The sequence below is a fragment of the Leucopleurus acutus genome (assembly GCF_964270905.1).
Source record: "Leucopleurus acutus genome assembly, chromosome: 5".
Classification (NCBI taxonomy): Eukaryota; Metazoa; Chordata; class Mammalia; order Artiodactyla; family Delphinidae; genus Leucopleurus; species Leucopleurus acutus.
The window spans coordinates 66358230-66383177 of record NC_139147.1 but is presented as its reverse complement, the minus strand read 5'-3'; the positions used below and the strand labels follow the sequence as shown (position 1 = coordinate 66383177).

The 24948-nt window shown below is 40.8% G+C and overlaps 1 protein-coding gene across 2 annotated transcripts in view; it reads left to right on the top strand.

The window, feature by feature from the left end:
• Positions 1 to 24948, top strand: part of GPR156 (G protein-coupled receptor 156) — a gene marked incomplete at both ends in the record, with an annotated part of 58364 nt that overhangs the window by 20382 nt on the left and 13034 nt on the right. Inside the window, 5 exons of one of the 2 annotated variants that reach the window (XM_082839846.1) lie at positions 14221 to 14356; positions 14576 to 14686; positions 19754 to 19867; positions 20882 to 20977; positions 24297 to 24533. In XM_082839846.1, coding sequence (XP_082695972.1) covers positions 14221 to 14356; positions 14576 to 14686; positions 19754 to 19867; positions 20882 to 20977; positions 24297 to 24533 — 694 coding nt within the window. Of the gene's footprint in view, positions 1 to 14220; positions 14357 to 14575; positions 14687 to 19753; positions 19880 to 20881; positions 20978 to 24296; positions 24534 to 24948 lie in introns of both variants that reach the window. The other variant, XM_082839845.1, reaches the window with a different exon arrangement.

The following is a 24948-nucleotide window of genomic DNA, read 5'->3' as shown; positions in this document are numbered from 1 at the left end:
CTTAACAAGGTTAAAGGTGTGCCCAGTGAAAGATTAAATGGCATAAGAACTCAAGCTCTGGAATCAAACTCCACCTCAGATCCCAGCGCCATCACTTATTAGGCATGTGACTTGATCACTTAAATGAACTTTGCTAAATCCCACTTCTCTATTTAAAAATAGGAGTAATGGGACTTCGCTGGCAGTCCAGTGGTTAAGACTTTGCACTTCCACTGCAGGGGACATAGGTTCGATCCCTCGTTGGGGAACTAAGATCCCGCATGCCGGGTGATGCAGCCAAAAAATAAAAATAAGTAAAAAAAAATTTTTTTTAATAGGAGTAATGATACTGTGTATCTCAGAAGGCTATGAAGATTGCATTAGGTAGTTTATGTAGAGCACAGCCTAGCACATATTAAATATATAATTGATGTTGCCTACTCTTTTTAATATTATTCTGTATAATTATCAATATTCTAAGTAGTAGAGAAAACATGTATTCATATGATTCTGACTATAATGTAATTTTTGATGATCCAGAGGCATTTCAGGATCCTTCACTACTTCAGACATCATGAAATGAGCACTTAGTCCCTGTATGTGTACACACAGACAGTTTAACTTAAAGGTACTGGTTGTTACTTTCTATCACAGGCTTCTTATCTGCTTTTTACTTTAGGTACATTATCTCTAACCCATATAGCACTCAGGAGGATAAACTGAGATGAAGAAACCGCCTTGGCATGGTTAGACAGATCACCCATCACACACAGCTAGTCAATCTAGTCAGTCCAATTTCAAAGCCACGCCTTTTCCACAACTTTGTGTTACCTCAGTATTAACCTCAGTATTAACCTCAGTGTTAATCCATGAAAGCTGCTTAAACATACACACAGACTAACACTTGTTCCTTTCACATCAGATTACAGGACAGAATATGCAACTCCTGTCACAGCCTAAGGCAGATACTTCCAGCCCATTGCTGGGGCCAAGACTTGAACACTAGACAATGATGGAAACCAAGAGCCCAAAGCCAGCTGTAGCAAGAATTCAGTCTTGGGTTGCAGCCAGTAGGTCGAGCCAGGAGTCGTAGGGAACCCTGCCAAGGTCTGAGGTCCAGGCCGGCAATCAGAATTGGAAGAGGCAGGCAATGCCCAGCAGAAGGCACTCCAGGGAACTCAGACTACCTCTCTATCTCCTCTTGATGGTAAATTCCAGCTAAAGGTGAGAAGGCAGAGGTGAAAACCCTGAGCCTGGAATTTCCCTGGTGGTCCAGTGGTTAAGACTCTGCTCTCCCAATGCAGGGGGCCCGGGTTTGATCCCTGGTCAGGGAACTAGATTCTGCATGTGGCAATGAAGAGCCCACATGCCGCAACTAAGACCCAGCACAGCCAAATAAATAAACAAATAAATATTTTAAAAATGAAAGAAAGAAAGAAAAGAAAACCCTGGGCCTGCCAGAGCTAGTGCAGGACGTTAGAAACCAGGGTCAGGAAGGCCCTAGCAGAAGTTCGTTGATCAGTAGGATGGACACAGGTCCCAGGTGGCTGGGGTAGACTGGAGGGAAGTGAGAGAACACCCGAAGGAACCAGGAGTCAGGACATCTACATTAGCTGTCCCCACGTGGTCCCTATCTGGCTGTAAAACTGCATACGGGTCCCTTCATCTTAAAATAAGGGAATCAGGTTCACTCAGTGGTTTAAGCCATGTTCCTTAGAACCCTAAGACTCAAAGCCTGTCCTAGGCAATTTGTGGGGGGCAGAGTGGTGGGGAGCAAGCAGGTCCTGCCTTTCTAGAAGTCTCCCTTTTTCTCTTTGGAGTACTCTTCCAAGACTCATGATTTATCCAGGATAAGAGACATTTAATAGGTTTCCACCAGGTTCAGGGCCCTGTAGATGGTGCTGATAGAGACAAAGCTGAGTAAAACCCAGTCCCAACATCATGAATTCCCAGATTGTGGCCCAGTGGGGAATGATTCCAGCAGTTGTAGCTGTTGGGGATTTCACTCAGATTCACTAAGGCCCAAAGTTCTAACACCACAAACCTGAGGATGAGAAAGAAGGGAAAGAGGGAAAGGAAACCTCCCCAAGATGGCAGGCCAGTCTTTGGTGCCTCAGAGAGATCAATTTACATGTCACCTGGTAAATGATAATATTCTGGTTCACAGCAGATGCCCTGTGATTGGGTGTTTCACGTGGCCAATTGTGCTGTGCTTTATGCTCTACTTAAAATCAGGGCATCTGCTCTGTCCTTTGGGAAGTGCTACAAGTCTCCTGCTAGGAATTGCTCAAGGCCTTTCCCACAGCTAAGGGGAGAAAGGAAGTTGAAATCACTGCTTCATAAATTACAGCACATGCCTACCCTCTAGGGTCTGAGGTTATATGACAGAAGAGGACTTTTTGTGTTTCTAGTGTTTCCCCCTCACCAGCATTTAAAAACACATTTAAAATATATTACAAGTGCATGAGACATAGAAACTAATTTTTAAAAAATCTATGTGGAATGTGGGCATAATACTCCTAATTAAAACCATACAAGCTCCTTTCTAGTAAGGGTACCCTTTGGTACTCTTTTCACCCTCTCATCACCAGCTTATCTTGAATCTATCAGTATGCTTTTTCACCACTGTCCTAAACTTGAGCTGGTATAATGAAGTAATTAATGGGCATTGGGTCTTATATCTAAATATTCACATTTCAGCTTTAAAAATATTTGCAAGGCTGCATTTTAAAATTGATCCTTAGGCCTTTTTATATTCCATGAGAGCTGTGCATTTTGAAATTTGTATACTAGAAATTTATATTCATAGTCACATAAAAATATCCATATTAAACATACATTCATATACATAGATTTTGTTAAATTGCTCAGTGTATACTGAGAAAATAACTGGTAATATTAAATTAAATTTTTATTCTATTTTAAAAGGTGACAGAATAAGCAAATTGTCTTTGCCATGAAAACATTAGAAACCAGAGAGGTAGAATCCTAATGAGCTGAGGACAGAAATTAGATCTCATTTGCTTTCCTGTCTCCAGTTCTTCTTAATACCTTGACAAGTAGATATTTAAGAATTGTTGAATTAATGTCTGATGCAGAAAGTTTATTAAAAAGATAATAATGAATAAAACATGGAGACACAAAGATCGTCTGTTAAAGGGAAATTTAGGGGCAGGATGTATACCAAGTTTTGTTTTGCACTTCATAGCTAAATATTTTGATGGATTGATTGAGACATAAATTCTAATGCATCTCTGGTAACCAGGTCAGCCTATTGTTCCTGCTTAAGTTAGAGAAGCAGAAATGCAAAGAGTCCGAGGGGGGCAAGCGGGGGGTGGTGGTGAGATGAAATGGGAGACTGGAATTGACATATATACACTAATATGTATAAAGTAGACAACTAATAAGAACCTGCTCTATAGCACAGGGAACTCCACTGCACAGTAGAAACTAACACAACATTGTAAAACAACCATACACCCCCCCCAAAAAAAATCTTTTGGAAAAAAGAAATGCAAAGTGTGACTGGCTTATTAATAAGCCAGAGCAGGGAAAAGAAATTTGCTTCTGGAATAAGTTGAGAAGGGAAGAGCTGGAAGGGGCCCTAGATTTCATCAAGTCAAACTACTGCTAACCATTTGGCTCTTCTGCAGGCAGAATGTCCCTATTCATCTAGTTCCTCCCCAGCTTCAGTGCTATAGGCTTGAATTGACAGAATAGTTGGTAGGGACCTTGGTCTCTCCGTGTAAAACAAGGCTCTGCAAGCACTTAATGGCTACAGGAAAGCAGGCACATTTAGAGAGGCCAGGCCCACTCAGGACAAGAAGCAGGGCTTAGTGTTTTAGTTCATGACAAAACATCGTTTACTGCCTGCAAGGATGTAAAGAGAAGGCATGCGTTGCAGCCTAGCTGCAAGCAGCAAATCAAGATCAGCGGATTTTCTGAAGTCAGAATGGGATGCGTGTTGTTAACCTCTGAGCAGATGTCACCTGAGACCCTGTAGCCTATGTGGTCATGAGGATGAGGTTTCATCCATCAATTGCTCAACAACCATCATGTCACTGGGCCTACATGGCCCTCGACACATGATGTAAGAGACATATTCGACAAAGGCATTTCCTGGGGGGATTCTCCAAGATGAATTCAGCCAATGGAACGGAATCTTTCAAGTGGCCTGATTTCACTGGAGACAAGTGAACACATATGCATGTGTGCCTGTGTGAATATACACATCCCCAAGATGCTGCACTTTCCTAGAAACAAAGAATGGGAGAGCAAAAAGCTTCACAAGCATCCCATTAGGATCCTTTCTCTCATTTATTTTTAGACTCCCTTGGCACCATGCTGAGAGAGGAAGCAGAGGAGGGGCTCACCCAGATGACGCGGCTTTTCAGTGAGGGTTTGGGGGCTGGGGATTTGCCAGGTGGTTAAAACCCTGTGTCTGTGGAAGTCCACGGCACGTAAAATATCTTGGCCCTTTTGTGTGCAGTAATGCCAGGGAGTTTCCAGCCATTCTAAGAGGGACCAAGGGGATCCTCCTAAAGCTCCTGCCATTACCCAGAATGTACCCCTCTTGCCTTAGCACCCATTGAACCGGCTCTTGACTCTCCCTCTGACTGCAAGGATCTCTGCCACTTTATGGCCATTTGGCACACTTTGGGAAGGATGAGAGCCTCCTTCCTCCACCCAACAGAGGAGAGCGTTGCCAGGGAAAAATGAGATTAGGCAAGACAACAAAGAAAGGAAGAAACAATGGGCCTTCCATGTCCATTAATGAATTCATTCATTCGTTCATCCATCTAACAAATGGTTATGGAACACTTGCCATTTTCCAAAGCCTGTGCTAGGGGCTGAAATACAGACAAATAAGAAACATCCTGGCTTTTGAGGAGTATAAATTGTCTAGTGGGACAACAAAATCAATACAGTTGTCGTGTAATATAACACAACAATTGTATTGATGCACATATACCCTGGGGTAGTATAAGGACGTGGAGGAGGGCACCAAGCCTAGACTGAGGGCATCATCCAGACAGACACTTGCTCTTATTTCTTTGAATCCAATGAAGTGAGTCACTCACAAAGGAAATATGAAGAAATAACTCATAGAACAAATAAAAAGATTGACTGGTAGTACAGTAAGCTTGGCTGATTGATTTTGGTGGCAACGGTCTACAAGGTTTTACAGTTTTCCCCCACAGCAGTCAGCAGCCTGGATGTAAAAGCAGACAGTGAACTGTAATTTTTTTTTTTTATTTAACTGTAGTTGATTTACAGTTTATGATAGTTTCCGGTGTACCGATTCTTCTGCATTACAGGTTATTACAAGATACTGAATACAGTTCCCTATGCTGTACAGTAAATCCTTGTTTATCTGTTTTGTATATAGTGGCGTGTATCTGTTAACCCCATAATCCTAATTTATCCCTTCTCCACTTCCCCTTTGGTAACCATAAGTTTTCTATGTCTGTGAGTCTGTTTTGTAAATATGTTGATTTGTATTATTGTTATTATTTTTTGCGGTACGCGGGCCTCTCACTGTTGTGGCCGCTCCCGTTGCGGAGCACAGGCTCCGGACGCTCAGGCTCAGCGGCCATGGCTCACGGGCCCAGCCGCTCCGCGGCACGTGGGATCCTCCCGGACTGGGGCACGAACCCGTGTCCCCTGCATCGGCAGGCGGACTCTCAACCACTGCGCCACCAGGGAAGCCCTGATTTGTATTATTTTTTTGGATTCCACATATAAGTGTTATCATGTGATATTTGTCTTTCTCTGTCTGACTTACTTCACTTAGTATGATAATCTCTAGGTCCACCCACGTTGCTGCAAATGGCAATATTTCATTCTTTTTATGGCTGAGTAACATCAATGGATTGAACTTTTGATGCGAGTTTTGTCAAGCAGGTGCAACAAAAGGGCCTGTTTGGAAAGGGAATTGGGTGTTGTTGAGAGAACAGTCCCAATAACCAACCAGAGGTTTGAAATTGAGTAGAGGAAGGAAGAGAGACTGTGAGAAAGCTAAAGAACCAAGGAACTGAAGGTCTGGAGGTTGTCAGTGGGCAAGTGTATTAGATGTAAGCCTATGAGAGTAGAGGGCTGAGGATAGGAGACTCATTCATTCATTCATCAAGTATTTATTGGGTGATTTTTTAAATTAATTTTTATTGGAGTATAGTTGCTTTACAATGTTGTGTTAGTTTCTGCTGTACAGCAAAATTTATTGAGTGATTTTAATATGTGAGGTAGTGTTATAGTGCTGGGAGTACATCATGAACAATTCTAATTGTCAGGAGAAGACAATAAACAACAAGAATAATAAATATGTAAATTATGTAACATGTTAGAGGTAATAAGTACTATGGTGGGATGGGGATGGAGAGAATAGTGTGGGGTAATAAGGATTTAGTATCTAGTGGAAGAGTGTGATTTTAAGTGGGATTGTCATCATAGCCCTGGTTGAGAGGGTAACATTTGAATAAAGATATGAAGGGAGAGAGGGAATGAACCATGCACATATGTGAATTAGAATATTCCAGGCAGGGAGCACAGCCACTTTAAAGCCTTGAAGTGTGAGAGCACCTGGTGTTTTCATGAAATAGCAGGGAGGTGTGTGGAGTGGAGTGGGCAAGGGGAAGAAGTAGGAAATGAGGTAGAGAGATAATGGGGACCAAATGTGTAAGCACTGTGGACCCTGCTAAAGACTTTGGCTTTTTTCGAGTGAGATAGAAAGCCATTGCAGGGTTCTGAGCAGAGAAGTGACATGATCACTGTGGCTGCTATGTTGAAAATAGAAGTCAGGAGGGTCCAGAGTAGAAGCAGGGAGACCAGTTAGGAGGCTAGTGTAATAATCCAAATGAGAAATGCAAAGTCAGACTTTGATCAGGGTGATGGCAGCAGAGGTGGTGAGAAGTAGTTGGATTCTGGATGTGTTTTAAGGATAGAGCCAATAGGATTTCATGACAGATTGGATGTGGGAGGTGAGCTAGAGTCAAGTATGACTCCACGATTTTTGGTCCAAGCAAATATAAAGATGAAGTTGCCATTATCTGAACTGAGGAAGGATGTAAGAACAGGTTGAGGGGGGAGACCAGGAGTTAAATTTTGGATGCATTGAAATCAGAGATATTGGCGTTTAAATTTTCTGAAGTGGAACCATTCTGAATGATCATAAGACCCAGGGTGTGACCCAGGGTGTCTGAAAGTGGAATAAAGTGAAGTTGTTATGATTAAAGAATTTAAACTCTGGAAGTTGAAAGGTTAATGAAATCTCCTAGGATTGTCTCCTAGGGTGGTGGCCCAGGCAGGAGAGGAAGAAGCAGCGCCAGGCTGCTCTCACCCTTAAAATACAGAGTTTGAATATAAATAGCTACAGGTCACACAAATATTAGTTTGAGGTGTTCAGAATTTGAATTGAACTTAATACATTAGAAATAAGCAAAATGATAAATGATCACATTTGCTGAAACACACCAGACAAAATTATGATAAAACTGTTTGGAACATATCCAGATGAGTTAGATTTATAATCCCATTGTAGCGTGGATCAAAAACAGTGGACTGAAAAAGAAATTCAATAAATTTCACAATTTAATCTTAATTGTTTTATTAAAAAGCTTTTTGGGTATTTTTTTAGATATGTTTAAAGCTCAATGATACTATTTATATCGACTCATGTAGCATTTTAGAAAGCATGGCCCTGTGACATTTTAGGAAAGTTTTCTAATAGTAACAGCAAGCCAAGAAGTACCCTCAGCCCCATTCACAGGCTATGTTTCCAAACTCTGTCCTTAACATCATTAAGAAGAAACAACAGGATACCAGTGTCTCTATAACTCCAAGTATAATGAAAGACCAAGTTCAGAAACTGATATTTGATAAAGATTTTTAAAACATCATACTGTTAGATGTCATTTATGCATCTGAATTCATTAAAGACTTCGAAATGATAATACAGGTTTATATAGGTTCTGCAGATATAGATGGATATATATTTATCTCTATGTACTGAAACCTTACTTGAGAAGAGAGAAATCAAGAAAACTCTTGCCTTATATTGCCAATCAGTAAATGAAGTAAAAAAGATAATGAGGTAGCTATAAAATCCTTTTTTAAAAAAAATGCCACCTTGTTTCTGACTGTCAGTAACCCAGTCTGGGCTTTTTGTCTCTTCATAAATGAAACACAAGTAATCTAGATGGGCCTGGCTATTTATAAGTAGATAATATTTAAATCTTCTTCCCTTGTAGAAATTATGTTTGTGTTTATTAAAATATTCAGCATATGCAGTCTTCATCTTTTGGTTCAATAGAAAAATATAAATGATATAGGTGGTTGAATTCCTATCAAAGTAGCAAAGACATTCTCCAGACTTACATAATTCACCTGCTGAATTGGAGATGATTCACCTTTCAGTGACTTCCCAGGTGTTAACTTGGCCAAACACAATAGGTAAATCATCTTCTATTCATTTTTTTTTCTGAGGCAAGTTTTCAGTATCATTGTTTAGGAAAAATATCAAAACATATATAAGTCCATAACATGTCCATTTGAAAATTAATTTGCATCAACTTCTGAGATGTGAAGACTATGTAATGTATATTTTGTTTTTTAAAAAAACTAAATTGAGTTCCTCCTAACTAAATCAGGAGGGGGAGGAATTCTAAATCAGGATTCATGCAGTACTGAATTACACAGAGGAGACCTGATTGTACAGTGGTGTTCAAATAAAATGGTCCAGAGAGGAGTTAAGAAAGAAACCTACCCATCAGTGATCTAGACAACACAGACGTGTGGCTGTGAAACTGGGCATTTGCTTGGTGAGAACCTCATCATCAGATATTCATAGCTGATGCCTAGGAGCTTGTGAGAGGCCACGGGGAAGAAAAGCCTCAGTTCTTGGTCCTGCAGGATCCCACCCAGTGGTTTTACCACCGCCCAAGCTTCTGGCTGCACTGAGTGGCCAGTCCTGGTCAGCGGTGCCCTCTTTTCTAAATCAGTATCAGCACCGGTCTCTCTAATGTATACTTTTCTTAACAAATGCTTTGCGAAGCTGCTGATAATCATTGTTATTTTGGTAGTCAATATTCAGCACATATTCCCCCTTCTTATGGGAAGAGACAAAGAAACTAGGGAAGATTACACTAAGCCCACAGTTGGAAGACATGATGACTGAGGAAGCAATCCTAAAGGAAGAAGTGGATAGGTAGGATAGGGCTAAATCTTAAATGGGGATACAGGAGACTTAAGGTAAACAATAGAAAATTGTTCTTTATACATGTAGCTCTCTTGGTAAGTGATGAAGGTGGTATTTTAAGAAAATAAGTGTGAAAGTAATACGCAAGATGTATTAGGACAGGGAAAAACTGGTGTTACAGAGAGCTGAAGCTTACACCAAAAAATCTAAAGATTAACATTTTTGCATCGCCTTAGAGTATTCAAAGAGTTTTAGCACACACCTCATTCGATCCTCACAGTACCCTGTGGGTGGATACAAAAGAAGATATTATCTTCATTTCACAAATGAGGAAGCAGGAACATAGACTAGTTAAATGAGGCGATGAAAGTCACACAGCTGTGACTGGCTGAGCCAGGATTCCCATCTCATACCGACTCCAGTTCCATTTCTCCTAACACGACTGTATCCTGGATAAATGTGGTAGCAGGAATGGAGAGTGAGGGATAGCTCAGAGAGATTTTGAAATAACAAGTGAAAGAAATTGGCAATTGATTGGGTAGAGGTGGAGAAGGAAAAGGAAGAGGGAAAAGGTGATTACCAGGTTTCTAAAGCCTGGAAGATGATGAGGTTAACAGTATCATCAGCTGTGTTGGCAACATGCTTGCAACATGCTTGCTACATGCTGGGCCCTGTGCCACACACTTGGCTACATTGCCCCTTTGAATCCTCACAACTCTTTGGTTTGGGCAGGAGGGGAGCGTGTATTATTATTATCCCCATTTTACAAGGCAGTTGTTCTCACTTTTAGAGGAAGAGAAAAAAATCAAGGTTTTTGCCCCAAGACTAGGTAAGCCTCAGCTGGACTCATTGGCTTACAGTGACCGTACTTGGGGCCTGAGTCGCAGGCAGAGGTTTGGTGTTCTTGTATGTGTGGACGTAATTATGTTGCCGGCTATGAAGTAATCAAGCTGGGCCGATGGTGGTTGTGATGGTTCTAAGTACAGCACTGCCAAACTGTTTAATGCCTCCTAGGTACGTTGCCTGTCTTTAAAGTAGGCTGTACTAAGTAGCTGGTTTTACCTTCGCTCTGGCCTTTAAGGTGGTCAGCCAGGTAATCCAGGTACATAGATAAGAATGCTTTCCCCCTTTGTTACTAATTAAAAATAAACATATAGGGAACTTCCCTGGTGACGCAGTGGTTAAGAATCCGCCTGCCAGTGCAGGGGACACAGGTTCGAGCCCTGGTCCAGGAAGATCCCACATCTTCCCTTAGATCCCGTGGAGCAACTAAGCTCATGCGCCACAACTACTGAGCCTGCGCTCTAGAGCCTGCGAGCCACAACTACTGAGCTCATGTGCCACAACTACTGAAGCCCGCACGCCTAGAGCCCGTGCTCTGCAACAAGAGAAGCCACCACGATGAGAAGCCCACACGCCGCAATGGAGAGTAGCCCCCGCTTGCCGCAGCTAGAGAAAGCCCGCGCGTAGCAACAAAGACCCAATGCAGCCATAATTAATTAATTCATTCATTCATTAAAGAAAATTTAGGTGAGTTTAAGAAAAAAATAAACGTATAGGTATAATTACCAAATGACTAGTTGTATAAATATTGCATTTATGCAGAATACACTATTTAGACTAAAACTCTTAAGTACAGTTACATTACTTCTTAACTGTTACTAGTTATTTTTATTTCTTAATTGTTATCAATCACAGTCCAATGTAAACCTGCTTTTCCCCTTAGGTTAACCAATTCACACATTTCTGCCTTGTCCCAAGCCTCTACTGGTGCCCAGGATTTGTGTCAGACTGTGATTGTCCACATTTCCCTATAATCTTCAAAGTGCTCTATAACCTCATTTAAAAATCACTCAAGAAAAAACTTTTCCCAAATTTCCTGCTTTCAATCCCTGCTTTCTCTTCCTCTCTTGGTCAAACAGAGAGAGGAAAACAATTTACATGTCAAATAAAGTAAATAGTGGATGAAAAATTCCCCAAAGTTTTGTCAAAAAGTAGTTTACCTTACAGCTCATTTTATTTTATTTTTTAATTTTATCTTTTTATTGAAGTGTAGTTGATTTACAATGTTGTATTAGTTTCAGGTGTACAGCAAAGTGATTCAGTTATACATACATGTATATATTAATATATGTATTATATATATTCTTTTTCAGATTCTTTTCCCTTATAGGTTATCACAAAATATTGAGTATAGATCTCTATGCTATATAGTAGGTCCTTGTTGGTTATCTGTTTTATATATAGTAGTGTGTATATGCTAATCCCAAACTCCTAATTCATCCCTCCCCACCTTTCCCTTTTGGTAACCATAAATTTGTTTTCTATGTCTGTGGGTCTATTTCTGTTTTGTGTATAAGTTCGTTTGCATCATTTTAATTAGATTCCATATATAAGTGATATCATATGATATTTGTCTTTCTCTGTCTGGTTTACTTCACTTAGTATGATAATCTAGGTCCAGCCATGTTGCTGCAAATGGCATTATTTCATTCTTTTTTATGGCTGACTAACATTCCATCGTATATACATACCACATCTTCTTTATCCATTCACCTGCCAATGGAAATTTAGGTTGCTTCCATGTCATGGCTATTGTAAATAGTGCTGCAGTGAGCACTGGGGTGCATGTATCTTTTCAAATTATGGTTTTCTCCAGGTATATGCCCAGGAGTGGTATTGTAGGATCTTATGGTAGCTCTATTTTTAGTTTTTTAAGGAACCTCCATACTGTTCTCCATAGTGGCTGTGTCAATTTACATTCTCAACAACTGTAGGAGGGTTCCTTTTTCTCCATACCCTCTCCAGCATTTATTATTTGTAGACTTTCTGATGATAGCTGTTCTGACTGGTGTGAGGTGATAACCTCATTGTAGTTTGATTTGCATTTCTCTAATAATTAGCGATGTTGAGCATCTTTTCATGTGCCTTTTGGCCATCTGTATGTCTTCTGTAGAGAAATGTCTATTTAGATCTTCTGCCCATTTTTTGATTATGTTGTTTGGTTTTTGTTGTTGTTGTTGTTATTGATCCGTATGAGGTATTTGTATAGTTTGGAGATTAATTCCTTGTTGGTCGTATCATGTGCAAATATTTCCTCCCATTCTGTAGGTTGTCTTTTTTGTTTTGTTTATGGTTTCCTTTGTTGTGAAAAACCATTTAAGTTTAATTTGATCCCATTTGTTTCTTTTTCTTTTTATTTCCATTACTCTAGGAGACGGATGGAAAAAGATATTGCTGTGATTTAAGTCAAAGAGTGTTCTATGTTTTCCTTGAGGAGTTTTATGATATTTGGTTTTACATTTAGGTCTTTAATCCATTTTGAGTTTATTTTTGTGTATGGTGTTAGAGAATGTTCTAATTTCATTCTTTTACATGTGGCTGTACAGTTTTCCTAGCATCACCCATTGAAGAGGGTGTATATCCATTGTATATTCTTGCCTCCTCTGTCATGTCATTAATTGACCATATGTGTGTGGGTTTATTTCTGAGCTTTCTATCCTGTCCCATTGATCTATATTTCTGTTTTTGTGCCAGTATCATACTGTTTTGAGGACCATAGCTTTGTAGTATGGTCTAAAGTCAGGGATCCTGATTCCTGCAGCTCCATTTTTCTTTCTCGAGATTGCTTTGGCTATTCAGGGTCTTTCGTGTTTCCATACAAATTAAAAAAAAATTTCTAGTTCTGTGAAAAATGCCATTGGTGATTTGATAGGGATTGCATTAAATCTGTAGGTTGCCTTGGGTAGTATAGTCATTTTGACAATATTGATTCTGCCAGTCCAAGAACACAGTACATCTTTCTATCTGTTTGTGTCATCTTTGATTTCTTTCATCAGTGTCTTATAGTTTTTGGAGTACATGTCTTTTGCCTCCTTAAGTAGGCTTATTCCTAGATATTTTATTCTTTTTGATGCAATGGTAAATGGGATTGTTTCCTTAATTTTTCTTTCTTATCTTTCATTGTTAGTGTATAGAAATGTAATAGATTTCTGTGTATTAATTCTGTACCCTGCAACTTTACCAAAATCATTGATGAGCTCTAGTAGTTTTCTGGTAGTATCTTTAGGATTTTCTATGTAGAGTAACATGTCATCTGCAAACAGTGACAGTTTTATTTCTTCTTTTCCAATTTGGATTCCTTTTATTTGTTTTTCTTCTCTGATTGCTGTGGCTAGGACTTCCAAAAGTATGTTGAATAAAAGTGGTGAGAGTGGCCATCCTTGTCTGATCTTAGAGGAAATGCTTTCAGCTTTTCACCCTTGAGTATGATGTTAGCTGTGGGTTTGTCATATATGGCCTTTATTATGTTGAGGTAGGTTCCCTCTATACCCACTTTCTGGAGAGTTTTTATCATAAATGGCTGTTGAATTTTATCAAAAGCTTTTTCTTCATCTATTAAATGATCGTATGGTTTTTATTCTTCAGTTTGTTGGTGTGGTGTATCACACTGATGGATTTGCGGATATTGAAAAATCCCTGGGATAAATCCCCCTTGATCATGGTGTATGATCCTTTTAAAGTATTGATGGATTCAATTTGCTAATGTTTTGTTGAGGATTTTTGCGTCTATGTTTATTAGTGATATTGGCCTGTAATTTTCTTTTTTTGTGGTATCTTTGTCTGTTTTTTTCAAATAGTAGTTTACCTTACAGCGCATTTTTAAAGGCTCCAAACTGTATCTCTTTAGGTATCTACCTGCTAGTTATTTATTCACTAGGCTGCATAGAGCAGTCTCTTAGCAACCATAAACTTCATGGAAAAATGCTAACTCTTCTCTGATACCACCTAAAAAGGAAGTGACCTTCTTTTAAAAGACTTGGAGTTTATACAAGCAAGAAGTACCAGAATTTAGTTCTATTTGAAAATAAATTTAAATAAGTCATATTTATTTAATTTTTAAAAAATTTTATTTAAATTTTTCACAGATTTGTAAAGTGGTTTCTTCCCTATGGCCTTTTACTCTGAGGCTGCATTGGAGATTATTCTGGCCCACTCCCAGGGCAAATGACATGACTGTAGGTATCTTTCTTCCTGGTTTCCTATAGGATTGTGAAGATGTCCAGTCCCAATCTGAACATTGTGACCTTATTGGGCAGTTGTCTGACTTACAGTAGCGCTTACCTCTTTGGGATTCACCATCAAGGTGCTTTAGCAGGAAGGTCAATGGAAACTCTCATTCAGGTAGGTGAAGTCTTCAATTTTGTTTTGAATATGATGCGGGTGGTGGTTACATTTATCCTTGCTGTGGGCACTTTCAGAGGCAATCCCTGGAACTCTGAGTCAGTGAGGTCCACTTTCTGCCCCAGGTTCTCTGTGGACTGAGGCTTTACAGATCAGAATGTATGGAGAACCACAAAGGATTCTCCCCTGCCTCTTGCTTCTGTCCCTTTCCGCCTATAGGTAAGACTGTCCATGTTGTGCATTGGGACCTCCCTTGTGTTTGGCCCCATTCTGGGAAAGAGCTGGCGACTCTACAAGGTGTTTACCCAGAGGGTTCCAGACAAGAGAGTGGTGAGTAGGCAACAAGTACACAGTGCTTGATCACAGACAGCAGCTCTACTACTGGTTAAAAGCTAGAGAAACTTGTGCCAGATTACTGGGTCTGGCCCTTTTATGATGACCTGAAGTTCCTGCTCCTTACTTCAAACCTTGGAGTCACATGGCCGGTGTCAGTGCTATTGGGATATAGGTCTTTAAACAAAGGTTCTGCTTCATATGCACCCCAGGCCCCGGTACTGCTCTGGGGGATGTGTGAGCTGGCCCATATCTGGCACCAGTTTGAGGGAGAGCAAGATGCCCAGAGAGGCTGTTGCTTGGCACAGGTGTGAGCTGAAAGTCGACAGAGGGAGAGTGATTACAGAGAAGCTATAGCAGATAAGCAGTTATTTCCCTCTCTGGAGCCTGATTCTTTTCCATTTAAGAAGGCCATTCTCTGCACTAAGAAGGATGAGCCTGGAGCAGTGAGCAAGGAAGAGCATACCCATTTCAGCAGACAGAATCAACCCTAGAAGCTATGTGGCAGCCAGACCACCTACATGTGCCTGACATCAGGTGTCATCCTAACCACATTCCCCCATTTTATCAGGTTTCCTGATAGAGCTGCCCGCACCTCAAAGCCTGATCATCAAACGCTTTGTCTATGTAGGCCCTGCCCAGACCTAACATATTACTCAGTTGGAGTTTACTTCTCTGGACTGACAGGACTTTTTTTTTTAGCAAACATTATTAAATTGTGGTGAATATTTATCAAAAGCTCTACTGTGAGTAACCATACATATGAAGAAGTTTGTCTAAAGGACAGTAAGTTCATTCATCTCTCTAGAACACTAATTCCTTTTTTTAAAAATAGCTTTATTGAGGTATAATTGACCTCCAATGAACTGCACATATTTACTGTTTGATATGTTTTGACATATGTATACACTGTGAAATGTGGGATATTATCTACAAGTTTCCTCATGCACCCTTGTCATCTCCCTCTCCTGTCCAATTCTTACATCCCCTGTCCCTGTCCCCAGGCAACCATTGACCTGCTTTCTGTTACTATAGATTAGTTTGCATTTTCCAGAATTTTATATAAATGGAATTATATAGTATGTATTTTTTTTATCTTTCTTTTACTTGGCGTAATTATTTTGAGATTCATGTATGTTGTTACTTGCATCAGTGGTTCTTTTCTTTTTATTGCTAAGTAATTTTCCAATGTGTAGATGTAACTACAGTTGGTTTATACATTCACCTATTGATGGATGTTTGGGTTTGTTTCCAGTTTGGGGCTATTAAAAATAAAACTGCTATGAATGTTTGTGTACAAGTCTTTGTGTAGACATATGCTTTCATTTCTCTTGGTTAAAAACCTAAGCCTAGGGGCTTCCCTGGTGGCACAGTGGTTGAGAGTCCGCCTGCCGATGCAGGGGACACGGGTCCGTGCCCCGGTCCGGGAAGATCCCACATGCCGCGGAGCGGCTGGGCCCGTGAGCCATGGCCGCTGAGCCTGCGCGTCCGGAGCCTGTGCTCCACAACGCGAGAGAGCCCAGCAGTAAGAGGCCTGCGTACGGCAAAAAAAAAAAAAAACAAAAACCTAAGCGTAGAATGATTGGATCATATGGTAGGTATATGTTTACCTTTTAAAGAAATTGCATGACTGTTTTCCAAAGTGGTTGTACCATTTTACATTCCCACCAAAAGTGTATGAGTCCCTTTCCTCCACATCCTTCCCAACATTAGACTTGGTTGCTCATTTTCACGTTGATCATTCTAATAGGTATGTATGGTAGATTCTCATTGTGTTTTAATTTGCATTTCCCTGATTCAGTGTTGAGCATCTTTTTATATGCTTATTTGCCATCCATATACCTTCTTTGGTGAAGTATCTGCTCAAATCTCTCACCTATTTTTTAATTTAATTGTTTGTTTTCTTATTATTGCGTTTTGAGGGTTCTTTTTATATTCCAGATACAGTCCTTTATCAAATAAAGATTTTCTTCCAGTTTGTGACTTTTTATTCACTTAAGAATGTCTTTCACAAAGAAGATGTTTCTAATTCTGATGAAGTCCAGTTTACTACTTTGTTCTTTAATGGATCATGTTTTTGGTATCAGATCTAAGAAACTTTTGCCTAACCCAAGGCCCCAAAAGTTTTTCTCCTATGTTTACTTCTAGACGTTTTAAGAGTTTTTGTTTTTACATTTAGGTCTATGATTTATTTTGAGTTAATTTTGAAATATGATGTGATCTGTGGATTGAAGTTCATTTTTTATATATGGATATCCAATTGTTCTGACACCATTTGTTGGAAAGAGTGTCCCTTCTTCACTGAATTACCTTTGCACCTTTGTTGAATCTGTTTCATTGATGTCATTGTTTATTTTGACACCAATACCATATTACTGTAGCTTTATGTTAAATCTTTTTTTTTTTTTATTTATTTTTGGCTGTGTTGGGTCTTCATTGCTGCGCACGGGCTTTCTGTAGTTGTGGCAAGCGGGGGCTACTCTTCATTGTGGTGCATAGGCTTCTCATTGCGGTGGCTTCTCTTGTTGCGGAGCACAGGCTCTAGGTGCATGGGCTTCAGTAGTTGTGGCACGCGGGCTCAGTAGTTGTGGCACACGGGCTTAGTTGCTCTGTGGCATGTGGGATCTTCCTAGACCAGGGCTCAAACCTGTGTCCCCTGCATTGGCAGGCGGATTCTTGACCACTGTGCCACCAGGGAAGTCCTATGTTAAATCCTGAGTCAAGGAGTATTAGTTCTTCTCTTTCAGTGTTGTTTTGGCTAATCTAGGTCCTTTGAATTTCCATATGAATTTTTTAATCAGTTTGCCAATTTCTGCGAATTTTTTGCTGAGATTTTGATTGAGGTTGTATTGAATCTGTAGATCAAATTGTGGAGACCTGATTTCTTAACAATGTTGTGTCTTTTAACCCATGACCACAGTATAATTCTTCATATATTTAGGTCTTTTCTAATTTCTCTCAGCAATTTTTTTGTAGTTTTCAGTGGAGGTCTTTCATATCTTTTATCAAATTTATTCCTAAGTATTTTATTTTTTATGCTATTATACATGTTACTGTTTTTTATTTCACTTTCCAATTTTTTGTTGCTAATATATAGAAATACAATTGATTTTTGTAAGCTGATCTTACATGCTGCAATCTTGCAAAACTACTTATTAGTTCTAGTAGCTTTTGTGCATATTCCGTCAGATTTTCTATATAGATTCATATCTTCTGTAAAAGAAATTTTCTTTTCAATCTTGTATGATGTCACTGGCTAGAAACACCAGTACAGTGTTCAATAGAAGTGCTGAGAGCAGACATCCTTGAGTTGTTCTTGATCATATGGGGAAAACATCCTATCTTAGTCAAAACTAAGAATGATGTTAGCTGTAGTTTTATCATAGATGCCCTTTATCTAACGGTGGAAGTTCCCTTCTATTCCTATTTTACTGAGAGTCTATAAAGAATTAATGTTGAGTTTTGTCGAATGTATTTTCTGTATCTGTTAATCGTATGATTTTTCATTTTTAGCTTGCTCATATGGTGAATTACATTAAATGATTTTAGGATCTCAAACCAACCTTGCATTCCTGAAACAAACTCCACTTGGTCATTATGTATTACCCTCTTATATTGTTGGATTCATTTTCATAAAATTTTGTTTATAATGTTTGTGTTCATGTTCTTAAGGTATGTTGCTCTGCAGCTTTCTTTTCTTATAAAATCTTTTTCTGGTTTTCTAACAGGGTAATGGCAGCCTTGTAGAATGAATTGGGAAGTATTCCCTCCAATTCAATTTCTGGAAGAGTTTGTGTATAATTATATAATTGGCATTTACTTATGGCATAAGTATTTCATTTACAATAGTGTGCTTCCAGTTCCCCACTCTCCAATCTTTGTGTTGTTTTTACTTTTACATATGTTACAAGCCCCACACAATTGTTATTAATTTTTGTTTAAACAATCAGTTATGTTTTAAAGATATTTAAATAGTAAATATCAATCATATATTTTTCTATGAAGTTAACATTTCCAGAGCCCTTAATTTCCTCGTATAGATCCCTATATTCATCTGGTATTATTTTCCTTTTACTTCAAGGATATCTAACATTCTCATGCAAGTGTGCTAATGCTGAATTCTTTTGGCTTCTGTTTATCTGAAAAAGTCCTTATTTCACCTTTATTTTTGAAAGATATTTTTTCTGGATATAAGATTCTAGGTTGATATTTTATTTTCTTTAGTTGAAGATTTCCCTCTACTGTTTTCTCACTTGTCCTTGTATCTCATGAGAAATCTGATGTCTTCCTTATCTTCGTTCCGCTATACATACTGTGTCATTTTTTGCTAGTTGATTTGAAGATTTTCTCCTTATCACTGGTTTGGAGCATTTTGGTTCAGCAACTGATTTGTTTTTATCTTACAAACACCATGAATCATGTAATTAGTTGTGCTTCCTTCTTTTCATTGGTTGTCAAAAATGCAGACCCATGTTTCTGCCCCAATTCTTGAATGGTATGTGCTCTCCTCACCTGAGCATTCATCATAATTCTTCTTATTGTCTCTTTCCTTAATATTTTTCATCCTGTTGCTGCATACATTTTTTTAAATCTTATTTTTGTAACCACAAAAATAACACATTCTTTTTGTATTAAGTCAAATGCTTCACATATGTTTAAAGAAAATGCTAGTAATCTCTCCTCCACCACCATCATCTCTCAGTCTGACCCTCCAGGTTAATGGTTGTTAATAGTTTTATGTAAAAATTTCCACATCTATCTATGTGCTATATAAACATATAGAAATAATAGTGTATTTATTTTATAATATCCCTTGAATCCTTTGTGGGAAAAGGCAGGATATGGAAGGGACAAACAAATGAAAATGTGTAATGGTGCTAATGATGATATGCACATAGAAATCACTGCATGTGTTTAGTGTCTGTTTCATCTTTGATGGCTGGATTTGAAGCCCCTTTGGAAGGTTAACCCTGGAGCCTTTATCTCAGAGCACATAGGACACTCTAGCCCCTGTGTTGTATAGCCAGTGAGCAAAGGAAAGTTATGACCTTGACTCTTTTGCAGATAATCAAAGACCTGCAGCTCCTGGGGTTGGTGGCAGCCCTGGTGGTAGCAGATGTGATCCTGCTCATGACGTGGGTGCTGACTGATCCCATCCAGTGCCTCCAGATTCTCAGTGTCAGTATGACGGTGAGGGGCCCAATCCCTGGAGAATCTAGTTCCTGAACTGGAGGGACTGGCTTCTGTGGGTACACGGGGGTCATTCTCCCAGTAGCATTCACTGTGTGGACATCCTCCCAACGAGAAGATAAATGACCCAAAGAGGCTAGCGAGTCAGGAGCTGTGGCCACCATGAACACCTGCCCCTTGTCTGCAGGGTCTGCTCCGCTCCCACTGCTCCTCCCGCCCCAAGTGTTTTCCAGCAGCAACCGCTGAGATGGCAGCAAACAGAGATCTGCCTGGCAGTTATCTCTGCTTCCACCTTATCAGTAATGAGAGTTTTCAGCTACAGAGAGCTTCTTTACCCTAACTGTTGAAAGGTAAAGGTAGTATTTTGAGGTGTTCTTTGGAGTCAGTCAACCCCAATTCAAATCCCAGCTCTACCACTTACCAGCCTTGGGAAAGTTTTTTAACCTGTCTAAGTCTCTATTTCCTCATAGGTAAAATGGAGATAATAATACTACCTATTTCATAGGGCTGTGGTGAAGATTAAGGGAAACAATGCAGGTAAAGGACTCAACTGTGCCCAGTATATAGTGTTCAATTAATAGGAAGCATTATATCTCCAGCCTAACAAAGGAGCTGAGGAATACAGGGGAATCTTGACAGTGCAGATTCAATATTGAAGGTTTCAGCTGTTAACAAATAGCAGAAAGAGGATGTGAAATAATTTGTAATTTTGCTGATGCACTAATCTGAATCACTGTGGTAGCAAAGCACATAACAGGGGTAAGCCCTGCTGGCACCAAGAATCCACATGTCAGCCCAACTTTGTCATCTTTTCCTCCAACTCATGGTTACTCTCATTTAGATTCTAATGGAGTCACCTAAATGGTATAGTTTTTACATATTAAGGGAGAAATTATATACTATAGAGGATTTCACAAACTAGAATGTTTACAAAGCTCTGCTGTGTATGTGTGTTCCTGGTAACTGTGGGTGCCCTCAGTCCTGACTCTGTGTCCCTTCTAGGTGACAGGTAGAGACGTGTCCTGCTCTCTGACTAGCACACACTTCTGTGCCTCCCGGTACCCTGATGTCTGGATTGCTCTCGTTTTGGGATGCAAGGTTGGTAACTTCATCTCCTGGGGCTATCTCTCTGTTACCAACAAAATGGATATAAAGAGGAATTATAGGAATTAATGAGGTGATTTCTGCAAAGAGTATTGAAATCAGAAGAGACCTCTGTTGATGCATACATCTCAAAGCCATGACCCTTATTATTTCTGTACTCTATTTGTTTTGAGGGTCACGTTTCCAAATCTTTGGACTCCCTCATTGAGTCCTCCCCCAAATCATGTGGAATTCACCCACTGTTTCTCCCATTTCTTGGTCTGGTTTTTTCATTGATTTGTCAATACCAGTTTTCTCCCCAACTACCTGCAAGGGGAATTATAAGGAGACATTCTAGCCAGCTTAACCTATTCTCTTAAGTGCCCTTATTACTCCTCTTGGGTCTTTCTTCAAGATTTGTGTCAAGGTAACCTGCTGCCCTCCACTTGCCTAACTTTCTTGCTCTGATTGGAAGCATGGTTGGCCCTAAGACAAATGGGAACATCCATGGTGTCCTTTGAGTGGTTCCAGCTGCCTCGAAGTGTCTCCTATACTGCCCTGAATCTCCCATCATTCGACTCATTTATCTCTGTTAGATGGCAAAAGGAGGATATTGGTTCTAGAGGGTACCGAATACCATACAGGGCACTAAAGGAGAACCAGCTATCCTGTTAGCTGGTTTTCAGCTTGGAGGGACAGAGAATCTGGCTTGGGGCGGGGGAGGGGGGGAGTGGCATAGGGCAGGTCTGTTTCAATGAACAGGCGAGCCCTGCCTGGCAGGAGGCTGCCTGTTGAGTATTAGGAGAGAGGGGCCTGGTTGATTGATTGCTGGCAGAGGAAAAGGAAAAGGAAAAGGAGGTCTTGTAGACATAGGTAGGTAAACTTGACTCACTTCACCACTAGGAAAGTGTTCAAGTGGTTGCTTCTGAGAAATAGGCCTGAGGATGGGCAGGGCTGGGACAGGGAAATGTTGCTTTTTAACCATGTGCATGTATTACTTTGATAGAAATGTTTTTAAGAGAAAATGGTAGGAAGTGAATAGCTTTTGATCTCTAGTTTCTTACTAGTGGTTAAGAAAATGAGTTTCAAAATATGACAGAACAGGGTTTGAATAATGACTCAGCCCCTTCCTAGCTGACCCTGAACCTCATTTGACCTCCCTGAGCTTCGATTTCTTCATACGTGAAATGGGGATGATGATAACATCCTCTCAGAAGGGGTCTGAGTTTTGAAAGGATTAATGCATGTTGAGTTTTCGTTCACTCCTGGCCCATAGTAAGAGCTAAATACATGTTAGATACTTTTATTATTAATCTTCCACTGCCCACCCCTGCCCCCAGACAGTTTTGAAAGCACAGTGCCTTTCCCATTCTTCGAGCCCCTGTAGAAGAGCACGTCCTTCCCGGCACAGAAACTCAGCACTTCCCCCATAGCAACTCCCTCTGCAAGTCAACTTGATTTATTTTCTCCATTGCCTTTTATATAATCCCATTTCCATTTTATTTCACTGCAATATCTTTCTATAGGACAAAGAAAGAAAAAGGGGGGAGAGTGCTGAGCCATCAGGAAGGTGACTGAGCCAGGCCCCCATGGGCTCCCTGTTCAGGCAGCTCCTGAGGAGGACCCCAAATCTGCACATTAAGTCCCCGGACCGCCACCCCACGCTTCTCAGCAGTGAGGGCGAATGACACACAAATATCAGATGTGATTCACTCAGACACGAGTCATGCGTGTATAGATGCTTTATTCATACCTGATTCACTTTTGGAAAGAGTTTTAATGGAGGTAAAGCATTTTAATAGAATCAGATTTGAGCATTTCAGAGTCATAGAATTAATTTTATTTGCCTTTGATTAAATTACTAATGATCTAACTCTGCCAAATGCCGCCTGATGGCGTCAGTTATCCAAAAGTCAGGCCCCACTGGCCTGCTGACTTGTATGTCCTCTACTCATTGACGATCTCAGGGCGGCCACATTTGTACCCCTTTGGGACACTGAGCATTCGGGGCACCCAGACAGCATCCCTGCTGTACTTACTCCTTCACTGTAGGCACAGCCAGTCCTCCAAACAGTTGTCTTAAGGGCCATCCCTGCAGATGGAGTTGGTCAGATCGTGTGATTTCAGGGCCACTGGCAGGTACCCTGCTGATACCTGACCTTACTTTTATTATTAGTTCTCCCTCTGAGTCCCTGTAGTTCCCACCCCACCTCATCCCCCGTGGCAGCTTCATATCCTGTGTCATAAAACATTGATATTTGGGTGCTTGCCTTAAATCTCCCAACCAGACTGAGCTTCTTAAAAGCCAGAACCATGACTTCCACTTGGCAACACTGCTTCCTGCCCTACACCTACCCCAGCACAGAGCTTTGCCCCGAATCAGGCGAACATACGCTGAATCTATATATTATGTATTATTGATTAAAGCTTTGATTTCTGTTTAAATGTAGCTCCTTCTAGGAGAGGCAGCACTTTAAGAAGCTGTGAGCCATTTTCTGTGTAGTACAAATGAGAAATCTGAGAGCGGGTTTACATTCATGACAAAGAGGAAAGAATAGGGCCCTGGGTTCTGGGGGGGCGGGGCAGGGAATGTCACAAAGAGGGTGAAGGGTATAGATGAGGCCTTTGCTGCCTGTGCCTGTCCCACGGTCCTGTCCAGGTCCCGGCCTGCCTTTGTTCTCTTCTTTTTTCACTCTTCGTCTCCCATAAACACCCACTGGCACAGAGCTGCTGCTAGCCTATAGAGATCCTTTGTGTGAATTAGAAAAAGGCATCCCTTCCGGGCAGATGCAGTCTTGCAGGTGCAGGGCTTGGCAAGCAGATGGTGCCTTTGGGAGCATTAGAAAAAAGAGCCCCTTCCTCCAGTGCTTCCCCTGCCGTGGCACATGGCTTGACAAGGGGACCACAGGGCTATTTCAGCTTCTGCATGCCCCTCAGCTCCATGCAGTGCAGAAGCACACAGCAGCATGGTGCGCCCCTTGCCCTCCCAGTGCCTGGCAGTCCTTTCTGTAGGGCTCCTACCTGCATGTATCATCCTATCCTGTACCTCATCCTGGCAGAGTCCTCTCTGATGGCTGACTTGCTGACCTCTGATAAACTAATTCTCAGAGGAGAGGAAAATGAAATTTATCACGCATACATGAGGTGTAAGGGGACCACCCTAAGGGTAGTCCCAAGTGCTATCTTAGTAAATCCTCCTCATAGCAACCCTTTAAGGTAGGTATTATTATCCCTATTTTACAGGTGAGGAAATTGGTCCCAACCCTACTGCTCTTGGACCCCAAGCCTGATATTTCACTTCTCTGAGCCTCCGGTTCTTCTCCTCTTTGTCCAGGGCCTGCTGCTGCTCTATGGGGCCTACCTGGCTGGCTTGACGGACCATGTCAGCTCTCCTCCTGTGAATCAGTCTTTAACCATCATGGTTGGGGTCAACCTCGTGGTGCTGGCTGCGGGGCTTCTTTTTGTGGTCACCAGATACTTGCACTCCTGGCCCAACCTGGTCTATGGACTCACATCTGGAAGTATCTTTGTTTGCACAACCACAATCAACTGCTTCATCTTCATTCCCCAGGTATGCTCTAGGGAGAACTTGGAGGACCAATCCACCCCATCATTCCAGAGACTTTGCTGGGTGTGATAAATTGTTCACTTTGTTTCCTACTGAGACTTTTGGGTGCCATTGATTAGAGAGTCAGAAGGAAGGTGGGGTTCCTAGTGAGCTGGCTCCCTCTGTTCTTCCCTCCTTGCTGTCCTGAAGGAGCCACTCTGCTCCCGGTCAGTAAGGAGGGCTGACCAGAGTAGCCAAGTAGTGGCACCCGCTTCTGCCCAGGTGGGTGCCTCACAGACCTGCTTTTCTACCCACCCTCCAGTCTGCTGCATGCATCCCCAGTTCCCCCTTCATCCTGATAATGTCATTTCTTGTACTAGCCTGGCAGTGAGGAACCTTTCCTTCTTTCCTGTTTGCAATTGCACATTCAGAGAAAAGT